The sequence below is a fragment of the Diadema antillarum genome, unplaced genomic scaffold (genome assembly GCF_040938485.1).
Source record: "Diadema antillarum isolate AM-2024a unplaced genomic scaffold, OU_Dant_1.0 scf00000166, whole genome shotgun sequence".
NCBI classification, from domain to species: Eukaryota; Metazoa; Echinodermata; class Echinoidea; order Diadematoida; family Diadematidae; genus Diadema; species Diadema antillarum.
Window position 1 is genome coordinate 1,103,307 of NW_027271055.1, and position 22,384 is coordinate 1,125,690.

At 39.3% G+C, this 22,384-nt stretch overlaps 1 protein-coding gene across 1 annotated transcript in view; it reads right to left on the reverse strand.

The window, feature by feature from the left end:
• Positions 1-682: 682 nt before the first annotated feature.
• Positions 683-22,384, reverse strand: part of LOC139722487 (tuberin-like) — a 55,560-nt gene continuing 33,858 nt past the window's right edge. Inside the window, exons 26-36 of the mRNA XM_071633777.1 lie at positions 20,191-21,275; positions 18,904-18,960; positions 13,597-13,718; positions 12,301-13,058; positions 11,603-11,681; positions 11,077-11,163; positions 9,265-9,451; positions 8,551-8,690; positions 7,518-7,596; positions 1,743-1,834; positions 683-991 (exon numbers count right to left, since the gene is read on the reverse strand). Of these exons, the coding sequence (XP_071489878.1) occupies positions 764-991; positions 1,743-1,834; positions 7,518-7,596; positions 8,551-8,690; positions 9,265-9,451; positions 11,077-11,163; positions 11,603-11,681; positions 12,301-13,058; positions 13,597-13,718; positions 18,904-18,960; positions 20,191-21,275 (2,914 nt within the window). The 3' untranslated portion in view covers positions 683-763. The remainder of the gene's footprint in view (positions 992-1,742; positions 1,835-7,517; positions 7,597-8,550; positions 8,691-9,264; positions 9,452-11,076; positions 11,164-11,602; positions 11,682-12,300; positions 13,059-13,596; positions 13,719-18,903; positions 18,961-20,190; positions 21,276-22,384) is intronic.

The window sequence follows — 22,384 nt, forward strand, 5'->3', positions numbered from 1 at the left end:
AAAGATTAGGGAATTGTGTCATGCAATTTTCAAATAATCGACCTCGCCCGACTTTAGGATCATTTTGTTGTAGCGGGTCACATATATTCATATATTCTCCTTCTCTCCTCCTCTGTCTGTATGTCTCTCTCTCTCTCTCTCTCTCTCTCTCTCTCTCTATTTGTCTCTAAATCTATCTCTATCTATATCTCTCTTGAACAATTCCAGATGGAGTACAAGACTTCAGAGCATTATATCTCAGTATTATAAAAAGATAATTTTTGACTAACATAATCTTAATGATTGTATCTTGTGAAAGGGCAATGAATAAATGGAGTGCATTCTCACACATCTTGAAAACAGTGATACACAAAAGTGAGTTCGACTACAATAATAGATGACATAGGCATTGGGTATATCAACTCCACAGGTCCATACGATTGGCTGGGTTGAGATCGAGGGACATACAGTCGAGGGCAAAAACATCTTGTCCAATGATGTATGCACTTGACGGGATTTGAACTCGGGACCTCCAATTGAAAGTCAAAGAGTCTTGTCCGCTATGTCACAGTGCCCCCACATCACCCCACAAACTCTCTCGGCTGTAGATATCAATACTGACTCCAGCTCCAATGGTGATAGTATGTCTGACCACTTCTACAACCCACCATTATATGGTGCAAAGCCACTGCCTACAATCCACTTCTAGCATCACTTGAACATTATCAGCAGACAAGGCGTAGGTCCTGGCATGCCTTCTTAAAATGAATGCCGGCCTCATGATCTAGGCATAGTCTGTGAAGTCGCTGATTTTTCCCGGCTTGTTTTGACCGCCAGACTTCTTCTCCGGCGTCTGGTGGAGGTAGCGCGAGGACATCATGCTGAGCATGGGGTTGGAGGGCGCCCCCATTTGACTGACTTTGTCGTGGATGCGACGGATCTGCCGCAGCCTCTCCAGCCAGTTGGAGCAGTAGGCCTCTGAGGGACTCCTTTGATGGATCTGGGAGGCAAGCTGTCGGAAGATTCAAGGATGGAAAAATGATCAGAATGATGACTGGTGAGGTACTAACTCCAACTGGTATGTAGCTCAAGATATGAAGGGAAATCATCAACACATGCCATATGAAAAATCAAGAAAGAAATATGATACACATAGAAACAAAATAGCTATACAGGCAGAGAGACAGACAGATAGATAGATAGATAGATAGATAGATAGATATATAGATAGATAGATAGATAGATAGACTACAAGACAGATAGATTATTGATAAATAGATTGATAGACAGATGCTACAAAGTTGTAGGCAGATTAGAAAATGAGATTGATAGATAGATAGATAAATAAATAAATAAATAGAAAGATAGATGAGAGAAAGCCAGACAGGTACATGTATATACTATTAGATAGATGGATAGATAGACAGATAGATGGAGAGATAAACAAGCAGATAGACAGACAGATAGATAGATGAAAGAAATATAGAATGAGAGAGAGAGAGAGAGAAGAGGAGAGATAAAAAGATTCTAAATAAGGCCAAATTGAAAACATACATTATGTAGGCATCCAGGCAGTGTCTGATAAGACTCATCTGATGAAACATTTCAAATCTGGTGAGGAAGGTATTTCAAAGCTTTAATGAGAGAATAAAGTCTGCAATCACCATCACCAATGCAGATTCCCTCTACTCATCCTCAGCAAATATCAGAATTACTGGAAATATCTAAATGGTTGTCATGACTACGACGACCAGTGAACTCACATTAGCATGAAGGGCCATCTGTCTCACTAGGAGTGCCACTCGTTGGTCGGACACCATCCAGGGACCTCGCCTCCCTAACATCTGCTGCAGCTCTGGCGTAATCAAGCAAAAAGTGCAAAACTTTGTGAAAAGACTCATTCTGTAACTTACATTGTATATTTTCATCTCATTAGTTTTTGCCTATCATCACATAGACTTTTTCTATATTTCATTCTTTAAAACATTAGCGATCTTTCTTACACATCTAAAGAAAACCAAAGATCTATTGAAAGGCCAATTAACATCAAAAAGTTGTGTTTCTTTCTATTCCTGTCATCCTGACTATGCTTTAATGCTTTCACATTGGATCAGAAATACATCACACTGAAAGAAAAGGCATAATCCAACCCATTCCATCCCCCCCTCCATGAAAAAAAAAAATGATAGTAATAATGAAAGTAGATAGACAGCATATTGGATTCAGACTGGAAACTATCTAGCTTTTCAGGCTTCAGAATGTACATACAGTTGAATCTCTCGTATCCGGACAAGTCGGAACCGGGGCTCATCCGGATAAGGGATTTGGCCGGATACGTGAGACTCAATGCTTTATACATGTACATATACATACACATGTACTGATGTAGCCCATTGTAGTACCACATGTAGTAATGTGTATACTGCAACCTTTTCATTGTTACACTCAGTAACAGACCCCAAAATAGAGGTTCGGGTTTTTAAATAAATTCTTGGGATGATTTACCTAAATAATTATTAAGAAATGTATCAAGTAGATCTTGAAAATAAACAGTACAGGTCGACGAAACTACGCTTCCAAATTCGATCATCACGGCTCGGCAAAGTCGACTGTAGGTCGCCATTGTTAGATGGTCTCCCTCTTTCTCTTTGTGTGTGTACTGTGTGTGAACAATTTTTGAGTGTTTAATATCGTTCGTTGCTCAGCCAATGACTCGAAACAATGAATGTCTATCTAGTCATATCGACGGCTGTGTATGGACCTATATGTGGCAATGCGATATGAGAGGACTCGAGCGCATAATCTGTCCATGTTCTTGCGATGATTTGGGGATGTTTGGGTGATGTTAAAATGTCTGAAGGTAGCAATTTGGAAGAAAATTTGATGTAATGTATGTTAATCATGTTGGAAGTAATGTGTAATTCATGTGTGTTTGTGTAGGATTTCTCAAGGAGTTGGGAATCCCCCTTTCCTCCCGTAATTATTATAAAAAAAAATCACGGGGAGATTGCGTCCGGATAATAGAGAGATCCAGATAAAGGGAGGCCGGATAAGAGAGGTTCAACTGTAGTACTTTCCTTCAAAGCATCAAATTTTGTAGTCTTTGACATGAAGTGTAATTCCAAGTCCTATTTCAACTTGATAAATAGTGTCAATTCAAAACAAGAGAATGAAAGAAATTTCCTTAATATCTGACATGAAATAAGATAGTTTTGATATTTTAAAGTTTTGCATGTTTTCATTGAACAATGACAGTGGTTAGAAGCACTTACATAAGTTAGATTCGAGATGATGTCATGAACTCACAAATGTTCTATCGGTTTGTCCACAAATACATCATCATTTTGTTTGTTTGCTTTTTCCAATTGATATATTTGTCACAGGAAGCAAGCTTCTATATTACTGTCACTGGGCAGTCCACTCAAGACTTTAGATCGTGTAAATAATGTCCACATATGAAACACTATTATGATCATCAAAAGGTCATAACATCTCTCACACTGCCAAATTTTGAGTACTGGGGTATATCTTTACACTTCATCACACTGTTAATTGCTACATAGCTGCAACTCAGACTGAGTGAGTAGTGATAGCCTTTTAACCCGTTGAGGATGAGTCCCGAGTATACTCTGGCAAGTGTCTATAGGAAATGTGTGTTGTAGCAAAATCATCCCGTCCTCAACGGGTTAACATGACAAGTTTGTTTGTTTGTTTGTTTTTTTCCCATGTTTTTAAGAGATTCTGCTCCTGCTTACTTTAGCTCATTTACATAAGTGCTTGTCAGAAAATGTTCATCCAACAATTTCGGAAAGCCTGCTGTATCATAAATGGTGTACATTAACATCTGTATCTTTCTCTCTGGATTTTCGTTCTGCTATTTGTATGATTACACACCAGAGCTGAATCAATACCACTGTGTACTTTGCAAAGTACCATTAACCTTGTAAAATAATAAATATTTCTATACTGTTTAACAGGATATGAAATATTTACTGTACGCAAATACAAAATAAGACACATATCAGCACAAAAATTACTCTATCTGATTCCACAATCAAAAGGAACACAAGAATTCCCTTATTTACTTTCCAGACAGACAATCAATATTTGTTCACCTGATAGTACCATCATCACCCTATGTTTGCAGGTTGTAACCTGAACTACATAACACAAAATATGACCTCCTTTTCACCTATCCCAAGTCAGTAAGAGTTCACACAATATAAACTTTTAGGCCTATAAAAGGCATTTTATGACTTGCCAATGAAATCTTTATCATCTCTTTGCTGTGTTGGATATTATGACCTGACAAAACATAGTGAAACAGTACTCTAGGCTAATCTTTTAAGGAGATAAGATAAACCCAGCTGAAGCTGGTTCACTTAACTGACAGTACCAACATATTTTGGTGTGAAATTTGATGATGGCTTAACTTAACTTAACTTAACTTGACTTAACTTAACTTAATGATGGCATAGCTTAACTTAATATCATACATTGTTTGTATAAGTGACATTTTAATTAATATAAGCAGAATTGGTGGTGTTATGAATCATTTGGAGCAGCCTGATTGGAGCATAAACTTCCTTTATAAATCCTTTTTACTTTGTATCACACTATGACTTTCCAACACATAACATTCTGAGTAATAATATGGGGTCAAAGTTCATCATACTTTCTGCACCATATATCATTTCAAAAATGTGCTATAACATCACTCTGTCATATAAATCCTTTTGCACACACTGCGGTATTACTCAAACAAACTAGGTTTTACAAATTGATCAAATAGTGCAGTGATACGGGGCTACATTTATGCTCTCTTACATCAAAGGTACCTCACTTGTCACGTTCCATAATTTATCTACTTCAAAGAGTGCATTCCATACTCATATCACTAGATATTCTCATAAAATACATGTTTACCTTTGTACAGATATGAGTTTTCAAAGACTACAATCAAATACAACAGAATCCAATGCTGGAATGAGTTACCAGCTGCTATGAAAGAATGTCCAAGACTTTAAATCTGTTACAGATAAATAAAAGATGTTTTTGATCGAGAGTGCAAATGAATAATCTCTGTACGAATCTGCCCTTTTGGTTTTGTGTTATGTTGTCCTTTGTTATCATTTATTTAGTGTGTATATTTTTATCAACCTGTAGACCCTGCTTACAGTGCGAGGCTCGGCCGCGGCCGAGCCCACCTTCATTTCAGTGTAAACACGCAAAAGGCCAAATGCGAGGCAAAAATTGGCTGCGCATTTGGCCACGCTCTGGAGGTGGTCTCGGCCATGGCTCATCCAAGGCCGAGCCCGGTCTTTTCTCAGTGTAAACGCAAACTGGGCCAAATGCGCGGCCAATTTTAGTCTGGCTTCCAAACCCTCTGCCTGTACTATTTCGCTATTCAGGATATTAACCCCCTCAACGTCGAAAACTAGTATAATTTAAGGTGGTTTTGTCCTGCAAAGGCCTTTGCTCGAACGCTGACTTCGTTGCCATGGAATTCAGTTGGCAAAGGGTCTGGAAACCAGACAATACCAAATTGCGTTTGTTTAAAAGCACAGCGCCACTATGACAAAATATTGAAAGGTTTGAATCAAAAGAACGGCCGAGCCCGGCAGTGTAAACGGACAAAATTGCAGGGCTCAGCCTCGCAATTGAGGTTGGGCTTGGCCGCGGCTCGGCCGCGGCTCTGCCCAGTCTCGCACTGTAAACGGGGTCCTATTCATCTTGTATGGGAATCTGCCTCAATAGTTCTCATATCACCTGTGACAATTCTCTCACGACCTATAAATCTTCTCTCTTTCTTCTGTCTTTCCTTCAGATATGATGTGCAACAAGTGTAAGTAAATCTATGTATTTTTCAGCATGTGGAATAGATTAATTGAATTGAATAGAAATTCTGAAGTGACAAGCAATAACATCAGCTATTCTATGATAGAGCCAAACAGATTTTAGTGGTCACCTGCTATGATGTATATGCACCAACTACATGTATAAATTCCCCCAAAAAAACAAATTATGGATTGAAGACTTAGCATGATACAGTAACCATCGGTGTAACAACAAGCCGTCTACAAATAGTAGATGGTCTCCCAGTGTTAAGTATGACACTTTTGTTGTTAATTTTCTATGTTGATTTCCTGTTCGCTAGAGTTTTGAATCTTGTCTAACAGCCTGATTAGTCCCAACCATATTACAATCAAGATGAAAAGATGACAGAGAGAAAGAACAGCTTCAAGGCCCGGTCACACTGCCCAAAAGTTGCGTAAACGCATGAATCACGCAAGAAATTTGGTTGTGCGTGCTTGTCCGTCAAGAATTTTCACTGATTTACGCAATGAAAATCACCGATGAATTGCGCAAGAACTAAGGAAGGATCACGCAAAAATCACTAACAACCCACGCACTTTCAGCGCATAGGCACGCAAAGGCCCCAAATAGGGCGAATTCATGGTTGTGCGCGAAGACTGAGGTCCACGGAAAACCATGCATAATCTGCGCATTATCACTACTGAACTGCGTATGAATCGCGCATGATTCGCGCATGAACATGATAGCGGCAACATTTTCGCGAATGATCACTGATATTCTATGCATACAAAATGTATTTCGCGCATTGTTCGCGTAAGAGCTACAAAAACTACGCAAAAATTACGTTAAACAGCGTAATACTGCGTAAACTTTTACGCGAAGCCGAGTTTTGAGCTGCTCAAAACCTGGAATTACGTAAAGCGCCAATCCAGCGCACATCGGCGGACAACTACGAAGGTTCCACGTCAGATAAACTCATGAAATGCACAAATCGCGCATGTATCGCCTAGGCTCGAATTTCTTACGTGATTCATGCGTTTACGCGACTTTTGGGCAGTGTGACTGGGCCTTTACATAACCGGTTTATTTCTGAGATAACAAAATATTGCATTCAGTACTGTGTTTAGATCGTTTGCAGTCGTGTGTGTACAAATGACATGTGTATAACGTTAACTACAGGTATTATGAAAAAATAAATGGAATGAGATGTCAACCTGTTCAAAGTGGCCACCTGTCTACAAAGGATACCCTTTTGTTTGCCTTGAGAGGTTGCCATAAAAAGTTTTGATAGCAATTAATTCCCCCTGAATGAGGAGTTGCTGTGGCTCAGTGGTTAAGACTACAGACACTCAATTTTGAGGTCCATGGTTCAAGTCCTCCATTACCAGCAGCTGTGCCCCTATGCAGGGCACTTGCAATGCATGTAGGGAACTTTTGCCCATTGTTTAATTCTTTAGAAGGGACTCCAACAGTTCCGCGGTAGCTTGCTCATTAGCATTTGAGTGCTTTCATAGTAGCTAAATAATAAGTCTACATGCAAGGTAATTACAACAAATGATTCCGTGTATCAGTAATAAAAACCCATCTACCTGATGTGAAGTGAACATTGATTACAGTGCATTATTGCATCATGTAATTACGTACGATTCATTGCAAGAACAAAGAGAATGACAACTAACATTTAAATTGTTATTTTTCAAAGTCTTGTTACTACATCCTACCTGGTTTTGCTTGGATGGACACCAGGTTGCTTTCGTTGTCCAGGGGTTCCACAATAATCTCGGCAAAATTGAATTGACCCTTGAGAGAAATGAGTACAGAGAACTGTCATTGGTTTAACAAGCGGACAAGAATTAGAATCCTCCACTGATAAATACAACAGGGCTTAACACTAACTTTTTTCCTCTGGTGGCCCAATCTGGAAACAGATATCTTTAAAATGTCAGATTTTGGTGGCCACAAAAAGACACATGATTTGGCCCAAAATGTAAGGAAACATAACAACCCATCTCAAATCTTAACGAGCTACCAAGAGATAACCTTTTTGGAAATTTGGTGGCCCAACAAATTTTTGGTGGCCCAACATCAAAATTTGGTGGCCCAACATCAATTTTTGGTGGCTCAATATCAATTTTTGGTGGCCCAACATCAATTTTTGGTGGCTCAATATCAATTTTTGGTGGCCCAACATCAATTTTTGGTGGCTCAATATCAATTTTTGGTGGCCCAACATCAATTTCTGGTGGCCCAACATCAATTCTGGGTGGCTCAACATCAATTTTTGGTGGCCCAACATCAATTTTGGGTGGCTCAATATTAATTTTTGGTGGCCCAACATCAATTTTTGGTTTCTCAATATCAATTTTTGGTGGCCCAACATCAATTTTAGTGGCCCCAACGCTAGGCCTTCGCTAATGTCGAGCCCTAGATATAATTTGAGGAGCAAGTACAGTGTACAGGCAGTTTTTATGGGAATAGTGAAAGAAGGAATGCCACACTTAAAATTACAGGGTAGGAAACTGCTTTGCAATACTGCCCAGTATATACATACAGAGATAAAATGACAGGCAGTAATGTGAAAAGAATATGAAACTATTACATGAGAAAAGAAAACTTAACTACTTATGTACATGGAAGGCAGAACAGAATTGTGACGGGAGAGAGCGACGGAGGAGTGTGACAAAGACAAAGTGAAATGACTGAAAGTGTTGGATTCATGGAAAATTTTAAGGCATACTGGTATAGAGTCCATACCTTGATGGTTCCAAGCCGGTAGGGTTGTCCACTCTCGTTGTAGACGATAGAGACAAAGTCATTACCAATGTGCAGCTTCTTGCCATTACAGGTTGGATCCAACTCCTTGTTGGGCATCAGCGTGGCAATGTGGAAGATAACTGTTGAACACAATACACCATTGAACGACTGCATAAACTCATGGGGAATTCCCTCATTATTCCTTGGAAGAATGGAAATCTACTAATCTGTGTAATTCGCAATAGCATGCACAAACCTACTCAACAACTACTGCACCATTGTGCCATAGTCACAATACTTATAGCACACATCTCAGCTGACTATCAGTGATCAAACTGACATGCTATTTTTTTTTTTTTTCAGCAATGGGCATAATAGCATAAGATTTAAATTCTGACCAAAATGTGAAAAGTAGCATGTTAAAGGGGGTCACAGGCTAGGAAAATACTAAAAAAATCATTAAAAGAACCTGATAGGCATTCAATTCCATATCATCATGTATATACCATAAATTACATTGGGAATGATCTGGCTTACCTATTATTACATCATTTGCAACTTTTTCAAAAACAAATGATAATTCTTGAAGGATCCACGGCAGGAAAGCAAAGCAAGTTCTGTTTTCTGCTTTGAGTTTTTACCATTAGCTGTCTATTGAAAGAAAGTCAGGAAGAGAGAGTGAGATAGAGAGAGAGAGGGAGAAAGGGAAAGTACCTTGCATGATGTCATCCTTCCACCAGTAGGTAAAGTTGCCATCTGACCCCGTCCTGTCCAGCCCTCCTGTGTACACCTCGTCCGGGTCAACATTCTTGAGTGACACCAGCTGACCGAGACCCTTCAGGAAGGTCATGTAGCGAGCTGACCCGTAGACGTTGGACAGGATGGCTGTCTGGTCCTTAGTCTGTCATGGTCAAGTTATTTCAAAACTCATTTGTAATACCAACCATGACGTATACATTGGAAACACTTAGTACATGTTGAAGACTCATAGGCCTGTATTCATGAAGGTGGTTCACATTTAGACCATGTTTTATGCAAATTTCTCCTGCGTAAATGCAAGTGACAGATTGTGTCCGCCGGCAGACGTCCAATAACAATCGCATATTGATACGTGCATGTCAAAAGTATGCCTATTTCACGCTTCTCTGTAGTCCAAGGACTAAATTCAAACCATGGTATAGAATTAAACCATCTTTCGTGAATACAAGCCATACAGTTCTAGAGGAGTAAATTACAAACTTCTATTTTTTTTTTCCCTCCTCCAAGGAGATTATGTTTTTGCTTTGATATTGTTTGCTTGCTTTCATAATATCTGCTAGAACTATTCATGCGAGGTTAAGATGGGATATTGGTGTAATTTTAAGGATGGGTCTGTTTTCATAGGAAGAAAGAGGTTATTGAATTTTGTGATGGTGATCAGGACAATGTGTCAGATTCGGGATGTGTTTTTAAGGATGCATGCAGAGTGCTGATCTATGGCACGGGTGACATACCTGCCAACATTTCAAGATGAAATATCTTTCTTGTGGATTGCAAAAATCTTATTTTATATGCAAACTGAAGTTAAAAATCTTATTTTCAGTCAAATCTTCTACACATGAAAGTATATCCAAACATTTTTTTAAAATCCTATTTCTCTGACAGAAAATCTGATTTTGGTATGTATCTTACTGAATCTGATAAAATCTTATTAGTTGGCAAGTATGCGGTGACCTGCAGCCTTGGCGGAGGTTAGTGATCTCTGAGTGTTTCTAAGTTTTAGATCATATTTCACTTTCCTTTCTTATTCATGGTTTATTGTGGCACTATTGTGTATAATTTGCCAAAGACTAAACATTCTTACTTTTAGTTTCATGTCTAGCAATGGGCCTTACACTCTCCCCATTCCCCTCTTGCTCTATCCTACACTGCGAATACTTTTAGCTGAATTCAGCCATCTCTTTTGTTTTGATTCACATACATTTTTTTCCAATTTTCATTTTGCCGTTCAAACTTTAATGATAACCGTAATAACGATTTACACTTTACTTTTATGTAAACAATTTTGTTCTTGTAATTGTCATTGGCAGGGCTGGTAAACTCCGCAGATCTAATCACATGATGATGTACAGTATTAAACAACAAAAACAACAACAACAACAACAGCAAGAAAAGCATATTTCTATCACAGAAAATCATATGTTGGTTTAAAAATGTGAAAACTGCATTTATTATAAGCTAGATCAAAAATTCAGAAAAGATACATTTTTCATTTTTGAAAAAAACATGCTTTCCTACATGTATTTTGGGGGAAGAAAAGACATGCTAAAAACAGTCAAACCTGTCAATAGCGGCCACCTAAGGGAGACGGAAAGGGTGGCTGTTATACACAGGTGGCCACTACAGCAGATTCGACTGTACTGTAAATATAACCTAGTTGGCAGCTCTGTGATGGGTAACAGATATGATGAGAAAATATAACCAAATATGGGTTTTAAGCGGCTAGGATTTAAGTTTAGAAGAAGTTGAGTGAAGAGATTCTGGTACCTGTCCTTCTCCCACATAGAGGACACCAATCTTGTGAGTGTCGTGTGGAGGAATCCTGTCCAAGACTTTGACCGCTCGCTGACCGACCTACATAGACATAAAATAAGTGTGGTCAAATTAGAGGTGGATATGAATGGAAATAGTGAATGGATGGAGATTAAAACAGCCTCTAGTATCGAAACATTTGTAGCATGGTTTTGCAGTACACCTTTCGAACAAAAAACTGGTACAAAATTTTCTGTAGCAAATTTTCATTTTCTTTACCCTGACAATATCATAGAAAATTGTTATGTAGTCTTTTTCAACCCACTTTTTCAATCGGCTAGTATGCTATTTAATGGACTTCACTTCATTCATTTTACCTTGATTTTGATTTTGGAGGATGCCACATATTAATAGTTGTTTTGTTTACTTGCATAAAAAAGAAAGTCACTGACACGTCAAAAAGACCTTTGTGTTTCTTGACATGGTATTCACATCTTTGTCCTGGAAATGAGTTAAGAAGACACATTAGGCATCTACTCACAGCAGAGAGGGGAATGGCTACCGGTCTGTCCGCACCCTCATTGAACAGAGGGGAGAAGTAAACCTGCAGGAAGACGAAACTGGAAGAAAAAAGAGACAAAAAGAGCAGTTATTTAGCATGAAGTGGAGAGAAAAATCTCTCATAGATGTCTCATTATTCATTCACAATTTGTAAGCTTGTAATTGCCTGCTATTTCCTCAAACAGGAGTAGGAAAGGCATGCCTTCAGCTTAATTTCAACTGTCCAGAATTGACTTAGTTAGTCTCAAGAACACTTGGACTGAAAAAAGTTTTCTGTGTTTTGCTTATAAGGTCAAGAAATAAAACACAGGATTCATATGGAGCCAAAATGAAATTACACACAATAAAATTGATGAGATGTAATGATAATACTTGTGGACAGTAAAATGTAAATCTGAAAAAAAACCTGATGTTGAGGGTAGAGTTGGTGTGATCATACCAGGGTAATTACCCCTCAAGGACAATTACCCCCCACCCGGGTTAATACTGGTTAGTGATAAGGTTCGAGTAAAGATTAGGGTTAGATTTAGGGTTAGGGTCAGATTTAGGGTTATAATTTGGGTTAGGGTTAGGATTAGGTGCAGGATTAGGATTAGGGTTAGGGTACAAGGGAAGGGTCTGGGGTAATTGTCCAGGGGGTAATTGTCCTAGAACCTTCATCTAGGCTGCCGTGCAAACCTTGGGTTCAGTCCCGATCGGTAGGAGTCTCTCTGTGCAGTAGGTTTGTGATCTGGAGGACGTCTGCTCCTTGTGTCCACCTGTTGAGCCTTCTGCCAGTCCCTCCTGCGTACCATGATAGAGACAGTGTGCCCCCTGCGCCTTGGGGCCATCAGCCGCTCCTCGTCCCTAAGCGACAGGGACTGGTCCTGCAGTGTGGATGTACGCGTGATGGATGGAACAGCCAGCGTTTGTGGCTTCTCCGGTTTCTGCTCCTCCTCCCTCTCTTTGGGGGGAGCTGCTTTTGATGAAGGTCCATCAGTGGCCTGCCTGCCAGACGGAGCACTCGTCTCCTGGGCAGCACGCTCGTGCGGCTGGGGGTCACTGGCCCTGTCCTCCTGCTCGATGTCCTTGTAGCTGATGTCGATGAAGTCTGAGGATCCACTCCTCTGGAGTGCGGCATCCCGGTCACTCCTGTGGTCACTCTGGTCACCAGTGTCCGGCTGCTTCTTCTCCAGGGCGTCTTGACTGTAGCGCTTCTCCAGGAAGCTGGGATCCTTGTAGGAGCCTGGTTTCTGGGCAGCATCTTCCAGGAAGGACCTAGCAACGGTGCGAGGGGACATGGCCGAGACTGCATCCCCTGCCCGTTGCTTGCTGGTGGGGATGAGTGCTGGGGATGAGTTACTTCGGACCAGCTGTGGTCTGGTTGACATGGCAACATCATCCATGGTGCTTGGGTTGGTTTCTAGCTCCTTCAAGACACGGCAGTATTGAGATTCCTGAAATCAAGGATGAACGCAAAAATCAAAACACCCTGTAAACAATTGACTTCATCATGAGCAGAAGAGCATCATTCAGAATTGGCGCAAGTTTCAGATTCTGGTCTTAACTTTACGACACATTTCCAACAGCAGCACAAGGTCTGAATAATAGAAGCTGATGCTAACAGCAACAGGAAGGCAACAAGCCCAAGCTTTAAGCATGCTATTTATTGATGAGGTGTCTACAATTGTTGCCATCTATGATAAGTCCAAGCTAAAACATACAGTCCAAAAGACATGGTCTAGCGGTGTGCACACTTAGGTGAAACAAAAAAAAAAAGGACAAGGGTCAAAGCCTGGGACATATCACATAAGTCTACAAGTAGAATAATTCATTAAAAGTCCTTCTAATACATGGGCAAGTTAAAATGAAAGAGTCTATTAGACAAAGAGAATCCTTGACCAAGAAGGAGATGGTCATTATGAAAAGAAGAAGGTGCACATTGCCAGGGTGAAAAATGTCATGTAAAAGTAGAAATGACGATGAGCTCCTCACCCCTTCCTCCCCAAGGTCTCTCTTCCTAAGACTGGAGTAGTCCTGCATAAAGCTTGGTCCAACTGGAGACAGGCCCATCTCTGGTCTGGGGAAGCTCAGAGCTTGTTGGCCCGAAGGCAGGCCTAGTGATGGTCCGAGAAACAGTGGAGTAATTAAAACTGTTTGGCAGTGCAAATGCCCAGTACAAGTATCCTTTATAAAAATCAACCACTTGTTACATTAACATGGTTCATGTACTACTACGGGCTGCAGAGTAATTACAGGGGATATCCAAAGATTATCACAGTTCTTTATTGAATACACTCATTTCTTCACACTCCAGATTAAACAAAACAAACTCTTCCCAATTTCAAATTTCTTACCTTTGTAGATGAATTATAAAGATTTGTCTTACATCAGTTCATGAAAATTTTATAACAGTTTATTATGTTTCTGAGACTAATACAATATTGTACTATCACTTGCATGCAAGTCAGTACGGTACCAAAGTACTTCATCAACTCTACTCACTCTTGATTAAAGTGAAGCTATGGAGCTCTATCATGATTTAAAAGCAAAGGATGTGAAAGGTGATTGGGCTCATATGTGACCTGTGATATTGTTTCATGCATACCAGGGGCGGATCCAGGGAGGAACGCAACCGGCGCACGCCCCCCCCCCCCCTTTATTTTTTGTTGAAACAAAAGAAATAAAAAGAAAAAAATGGGGGAGGGGTGCGTGCGCCCCCCCCTTTAATTTTGTAAACACGCCCCCTCTTCACTGCTTTAATGGCATTTCTTGAGCTTGATGAAAAGTAAAAGCATGTAACACTTGAATCTTGAATAACTTCTATCAAAATGGCACCATTCATGACATAATATTCTACATTTAGACTCTCTGTCGTTAAAATGACAGTGATGAGATTAATGAACAAATAAAATTCTAAATGAGACTTCAGTTTACTATTAATCAAACATGGAAGAAACACATATACATGTATGATCACAAACTTAAACTTAAGGGTCATTTATCACAGGCTGTTGATTAAAAATTATATAATTTCATAATTTATATCCTTCTCCCTGTCACATTGGTATCTTGAGAAACCTGCATCCTAAATATAAAAAATTAAAATTAAAAAAAAATCTACTAGATATGACTCCTAAACAAAAGTAACAAACATTGGAAAAAGATGGTGAGGTGAGAAATTTTCTCCGATGTGTGAAACAAAGATCCTGGGCCCCGTTTCATAAAAGATGTTAGGATGGCAACTCTTGCTGGAATGACAACTTCCCATAGCAACAGCCAATCAGGAAGCTGGATTCTTGTCATTACTATGACAATTGCCATTTCAGCAAGAGTTGCTATCATATCAACTTTTCATGAAATGGGGCTCTGAACTATGGAAATCGAGACAGCCAAATGACACATATTCAATAATACTGTTAAATTATTGATGATGGAAATCTATGGTAATATCTAGAGCTACAGAACAATAGTTGATACATAAAATGTGATGACTCATTGTTAAAACATGTTTAAAACAATTTAGTACTACCCTAATGTGAACATTAACACATGCACACAGACACAAATTTACACACATATCAATACTTCAACATGTTACGCATGGAAACTGTTCAAATACATGTATATCTAACAAAGCTAGTTACTGCATACACCACATATTTTGCAGGGTCTTTAATTTGGCAAATTTTGCAAGTCCAGTACTATTCACAAATTTTATAACATGCCCCAAGAATAACTTTTATCCTGACATGAATGTGACATGCATGGCTGAATTATTACATTTCTCAATCAATTGCAGTACTCCGTGATAACAAATCAAACCACTTGTGAAATTTTTGTGAAGTTCCGAATCACGAAAAATTATGCTCACTAAATATATGGCATACTCACTATTTAAAATATATGGCATACACAGTTTACTAGAGAAATTACATGCACGCAAAGATAAACAAATTGGCCCATATTCTGCAGTCCCGTTTAGCAAGATAGTGGCACTGGAGTTCAAACATATTGTTAAAACCAAACGTGACTTTGACCATGACAAAAATCTAAATTAGTTCTGAGTGAATTTCAGCATCTAAAAGTCAGGATTAGGGAGATACCATGTTTATTAGTGTAGATTCAAGTCTGTTCTAATGATACTTTGTATTTAATTACATGTCTGGCATTGTGCATCACATGGTTATTTTCAAACAGAAAACATTTTAACAAAGTACATTTGTTTGCTGGTTTTTTGTTGTTTTCTGAACATAATCTCTAATGTACATTCTGACCTCTCCGCCCTGGACATGTTGGGAAAGGCACCCAACTGAGTTCAATATTCTTCAAATTCAAGCTTGTATCTAAACTGTCTACGTACGATACCCTGAGAGTTGGAAACACCTCAAGTTGGTGCTTAGACAAATCTTTTAATTAAACCTGGTTCATTAATGGTCTATATGGTCTGGAGCTATGAAACTGAAAGTTACACACCTTATATAAATACCTAATAGAAACCCTACTCTGACTAGACTTTCCACTTTATAGACAAAGGTTTGAATTTAAGCGCACCTAGGAATATAGGCTGATGGCTTTGATAATGCCCTCTTTTGATAATTTTCTACTTCTTCCTAATTTTGGATATATTATGAGACACTTGAAATTTCTTCCTGTATCCTAATCCAACTGTTTTTTCTGGTTCTGTGTTCAATGATGTTTCAAATGCCTTATTTATAACTTGACTCCTATTACATTTTGTTTGTTTGTTTTTTATGGCTAACATTGTTTTGAGGAGTAGAAGGAATATCACTGAAAGCCCCTTGCTAACATTTGCAGATTAAAAAAAAGCAACCCCAGCTTCAGTGCTTCAAAATAGTTCTAAATTGTGAGTTAGGGATAAAAATAATGAACATGAAAATGTTAAAACACTATATTCAATGTTATATATGAACAATAGTTTATCAAAAACCCTTTCACGGATAAAACGTCACCGTGACAGCTCATTGAGAAAATTTAAAAGTGATATCTCCCTATATTTTTACATATTTTATTCAATTTATTATGAAATCTTTGTACAGTAATAGGGTGTTTTGTGATAAAACTGACCTATACATATGAATCAAATGTGATAATTTGAACATTTTTTGAATCAATACTCCTAATATCAAACAGTAGCTTTGACCTGTTTAAGACATGTACTGAGTATACTAAGGCAGGTGTCTATGGGAAATGTGTGTTGTAGCAAAATCAGCCAGTTCTCAACAGGTTAAGGTACTACATCTGGCAACATTACATGTGTAGGGTACATGCTTCCTGTATTTGCAGCACCTTTGAAAAAAAAAAGTTCTGTTTGAACTAGAAATAACAAACTAAAAGCAATGTCACACACTTTTTACAAGAGTGTACTTTACTAGCTGCTGATTTGCCACTATATCAACAAACATGCATTCGATAGGCCAACTAAAATACCGGTACAGGGTTTGGCACATGGAACACACTGTACAAACTTGTTCTGCCATGAAACATAATTTGTAGATCACATGAAAAATTCTAGATGATACTGTAAAAGTGGATATTTTCGCGCAACTCATTTTCCGTGCTTGGCTGGGCAAGAAGAGTTTCGCGTGTTTTTAATTCCACGGAATCAGGACATTACGCACAGGAACATAATGGCAAGCAAAAATATTTGCGTGCTTTTATTTTTTGCTAGTTTCGGGTTGCGCGAAATGCGCGAAAATTTCCACTTTTACAGTAATCACAGACTGGGAAGAGAAATTTCTTTTTCTTGTTTGGATAATCAATGGCCGGAATTCACGAAGGTGGTACAACTGAAACCATGGTTTCAACCATGGACAAAGACCGTAGTTCTGTATGAGGCACAAAGTGTCGCCTGGCCTATTTTGTTACGAAATTAGTCATTTTGTTGACGAAATAACCATTTCGTCAAAGTAATGTGAACATTTCGTCAACCATTTCGTCCACGAAATGACTGATTTTGTAACGAAATAGGCCATGCGACACTTGGTGCCCCATACAAACTACGGTCTTTGTCCATGGTTTAAACCGTGGACAAAGATTGTACCACCTTCCTGAATTCGGACCTATCAGTCTGATGCCTCATGAACAAAAAGGGGGAAATAAATAATGCTTCTTCTGATTACAGGTGTGGGTGTCAATTATTGATATAAAAAAAGATGACAACAACAACAACATGAAACATGCACATAATGACGAGATGAAGAATTAGGATATCAAGCAAGCATTGCCTCAGACAAAAACTACCTAACCAGGTAAATTAAAAAGAGCAGGGAGAGCACATACTAGGGAAAACTCATGTGAGAAATGTGTCATTTCATTGTTTGGTTTGGTTTCCTCTGTTATGTGTCTGAAGAATTTCATCTTATTCACCTAGTTCAAAGATGCGTACAATGTATACGTGCAAAGCGCTGTAATCTTAGTTTGTTATCTTGGAGAAGAATCAAATTCATGTTGCACAAAGCTGTTATGTTAAGGGACAGGTATACTATTCATGTAGTATATGTACACATAAAAACTTGCCATGTACAAGACACATGGTGATGAAATATATGTACTTTAAACATCATTTTGGGTTAGATCATTTAATAATTGCCCTTTTTGAAAACTAAAATCAGCAGTGTAGTTGGTAGAAGCAATTTACTCATCAACCACACATTTCAGCAAATTCTCACTAATCTCTGTCGGGAACTACAATGACTTGTTGACAGTTTTAAAAAAAGTCATAAACTGGTAGTAAGAAAATAATCTTATAATACAAAATATCAATATCTTAATCTTAATCTCTTTAATGGAGGAAGTATTGTGGATCCTTGTAATTCATGTTTGCAGTTACAGTACATCACATCCACATTCGCATTACAAAAAGAATGAAAAACATTTTCGGTATCATCTCCTTATTGTAACAGTACCCTGAAATGTGATTGATCAACATTTTCTTCGGTAATTGATATGAAAGTGTAAGAAAACTTTGCAGCACTCTTTTGTGTGTGTGTCAGTGCATCTGTGTCTTCGTTGTGGTTGTTGTTTTAGTTTGATTTTGGTTTTCTTGTTGTTTTTTGTTTTGTTTTGTTGTATTTTGTTCCTTTTTTTTGTTCCGGGAAAGAGTGAGGGCTGGTTGCATGAAACTGTATGCCATCTCTGCACTTTAGCCGTTCATTAGGAAAGGGTTACGTTGAGTCAAGCTGAATTGTGTTACACTGAAAGCACAAAGTGGACAAGACACTGATCGCTAGTATGAGATGTGGATGACGGCTGGTGAAGACGGGGAAAAATCCAACTCACAAATGACATCAGCAAAAAGATCATCATCATGCATAGAGTTGCTGAAATCCAACAAGCCTGGTTATGGAGGGAATATAAAATAGGAGGGGGCAAAAAACAACAGTAACAACGAAACAAAGGTCATCCAATATGCAAGAGGCGCACACCAGGGGGGGTGTTTCATAAAGCTGTTCGTAAAGTTACGTACGAACAACTTAAGAACAACTGGTGATCAGTTCCTGTGCTGAATTATGGACATTTTGATAAGTATAGCACATCAGAACTGATCACCAGTCATTCTTCAAAGTCGTTCGTAACTTTACGAACAGCTTTATGAAACAGGGCCCAGGAACACTTTGAATAGATATTATTATTAGCTCTCTCTTTTTTTGTAAGCGTTAGTGGCTGATCATGCTAGGGGAATTCATCAATGCTCACTCACTTACAAGATGTGAATGAAAAGTACGATAATCAAGTGTACATCTGCTATTAGAGATATACAATTGTGTGTCACCCAATAACGTTTTGATCAACTTGAGATTTATTGCATATTACAGATTTGTTGAAGGATATACTATCACTCCTGTGGAGCTTGAAAAATGTATAAGTTGTTGCGCAAGACTTTGTGGCGAATTTTACAGCTCACTGAAAAGATTGCATTGCATCAAATAAAGTATCATTTTGTATATCACAAATGATGAAAACAGTAACACGTTCTATGGGACAAAATGAAAAATATGTCAGACGGATGTATCCAAGACATTTAACACAAGTAGGCTCCATGAGGACGAATGAAGATGACAAAACATCAACTTATCAGAGTTTTAACCTCTCTGGTCATACCATCCCACAAAGCCAAGGTTTCAACTAGTCATGTCTAGCATGTAGAAGCACTTTTTTTTTTCTTATTATTCAATTTCAAACCCTCAGACTACTATTTCTTTGTGCTGCAATCACACTACAGTCACAAAATACAAAACTAATACCAAACCTTAGTGTCATAAACCTAAGCTGTCAGTTTTGTTTATTTTGAAACTATTTTTCCTCCACACAATTGCCCCAGAAAAAGCAGGAATATGAGAATGATAACAACATTACTGATAGTGGCTGAAAGGGTGAAAGTTCAAGAGAGATACAATAAATTCAGGCTGAGGGAGCAGACAAGAGTTAGACGCTGGGACTGGAAACCATGCGAACGTTAATAGGAATAACATCACATGAAAAAATCTTCAGCCTGTCTGCCATTCAGGAATACAAAAATTTATCAAATGCCATGGATGTTAAACACAGAGTGGTTCGACCTCTGACCTGTAGCTCCAAGATTCTGCTTCTCATCTCCATCCTCCTCGTCCTCCTCTCCGCCCGACGATGTCATCTCGCCCTCCGTCTCCGAGCTACTGTCGTCAGGGAGCACCATGTCCACGTCTGCATCCAGGTCCCGGTTGCGGAGCAGGAGAGCGGAGATGTCGGCCACGGGAAATTCTTCCGGACAGGGCAGCAGGGCGCCCCCATTTTGAATTCGCATGATCCAGGAGGTGTTGCCCGTCGGACGCCTGACGTGGATCTCCGCCCATCCCTGGCACCAGCAGGTGCACTGGTAGATAGAGGCGGAGGAGATGCGAGATGAGAAGCGCGGCTTGAACCGCATCTCATCTCCACTCGGCTCCTTTGCACCCTCTCCCAACTCTCCGGACACACCTGCACTTCCTGCGTCCCTTTGTGCGACCTTTGACCCTTGATCTTTATCAGGAGCACTCGCAAACATGACCTTTACCCTATCAGCCTCTCCGGAACTGGGTAGAGGTGCTGGATCCCTCTGATTCAACCTTGTCCCTTGGCTCTTCTCGGTGCTACCTGCAAAGACTACTTTAGGAGATGCTCTGGCTGGATGCCTGGCACTCATCCCCGCTTCACTCCCCTTCAAGCTCTCACTGGATGACCCCCTGGAAGTCTCCGTGACCTTTGAGGTCACCTCTGGCACCACAGAACTCAAGAGCGAGAGGTGTTTGATCTCTTCCTGGTCCTCCGTTCTCGTCACCTTCTGGATGGTGTTGCCGCTGCTGTCCACCCTCTGGGTGTTCCCAGACTTTGACCGTTGCCTCTTCAGCCGTCCCAAGCCACTCGGATGGCGATTGGTCAGCTCTTTAGCTTTCTGCACCGGTTTTTCGGCCACCTCTGCTTGCTTCCAGTTTGCAGTCTCTGCGTCACCCTTCTCCTGGGAGGTCACAGAGGTCATCTCCACATGCTGCTGAATGAGGGCGTTGCACTTCTCACAGACTCCGTTGCGCTGGAGTCGAGTGCTGCCACCGCTGGTTGTCACGGTAACCACTTTGTTGCCTACCAACCAGCTCTGTGACTGGCCACCAGCCAGGAGGAACTCGGCAACAGGTGATCTAAATCATGAGAGAAAGAAACGACCATCCATGCATCCATCAAAGAAACTGTGTGTGTGCAATGTGTGTAGTGTGACTAATCATCATCGATTTACAACACAATGAACAAACAATTCGTCGCGCGGCGACAAGACCTCGTATCTACAAAATGTCAAATGTTCAGGAGAGCCAAAAAACATGGTGGCCAAAGCACCATAGCAAATGGGATAGCCTTTCCTTTGACATGCCACGGTGGCTTTATTTTTGGAGTAAGACAGTTGGGATTTGGACAGGACATCACTTAACCCATTATTTGGTCATTGATAAAAAAAAGTCAATTTCACCAAAGTTTCAGATACAAGGTCTTGTCACCCCAGCGACGAATTACTTCTTTATGCATCTGCGCTTAGTGGACACAAAGCTTCAACATACAAGGTGTAATAGTTAACTGTGAAGCTATCCTGGTCAATATACTTGTATTGATAAAATTTATTCTGAAAAGGCTTACAAGCTTTTTGCAAGTTCCTTTCTTCCTGTTTTCAAGCTTAAAGGTGGGCATTATGCAATTCACATCACATGTTTAAACTTTGATATGAAAATGGTACATACCAACTTACAGGTTTCCTCCTGATTGAATTATTTGGTTAATCTACAAAGTTGTCATACCATATATCAGCAATAGCTCTATTTGATATGAAATATTTCACAAAACAAAGACTAGCCTGTCAAGAGCCTGTCATGTGTCTGTATACTAGCTTGTAACACTGTATAGATGTCAGTGTCTTGTTTTGTAAATTATAATTTTTTTTTTTTCAATTCAAATATAGCTATTGTTAATTATGTGTTTTTTTTTTTAGTTATATATGAATTAATTCCAGATGATATTTAGCATGAACTACGTCTCAAGTGACCCATGTCTTACTAGCCCTGCTTATCAGTGGGCCATTTTTTTTCTATTCCAATGCTTACTTTTTTTGGTAAATTCTATAAGTGTACGTTGTTATTTTGGTTATCTCATGAAATTGCATATATTATAATTTATTATACTTTATGATATCTTATTATGAATTTTCTAGAACATGACAAAATAATGATTGTATAATGTATACTTTGTACTTTTGTTTTACATA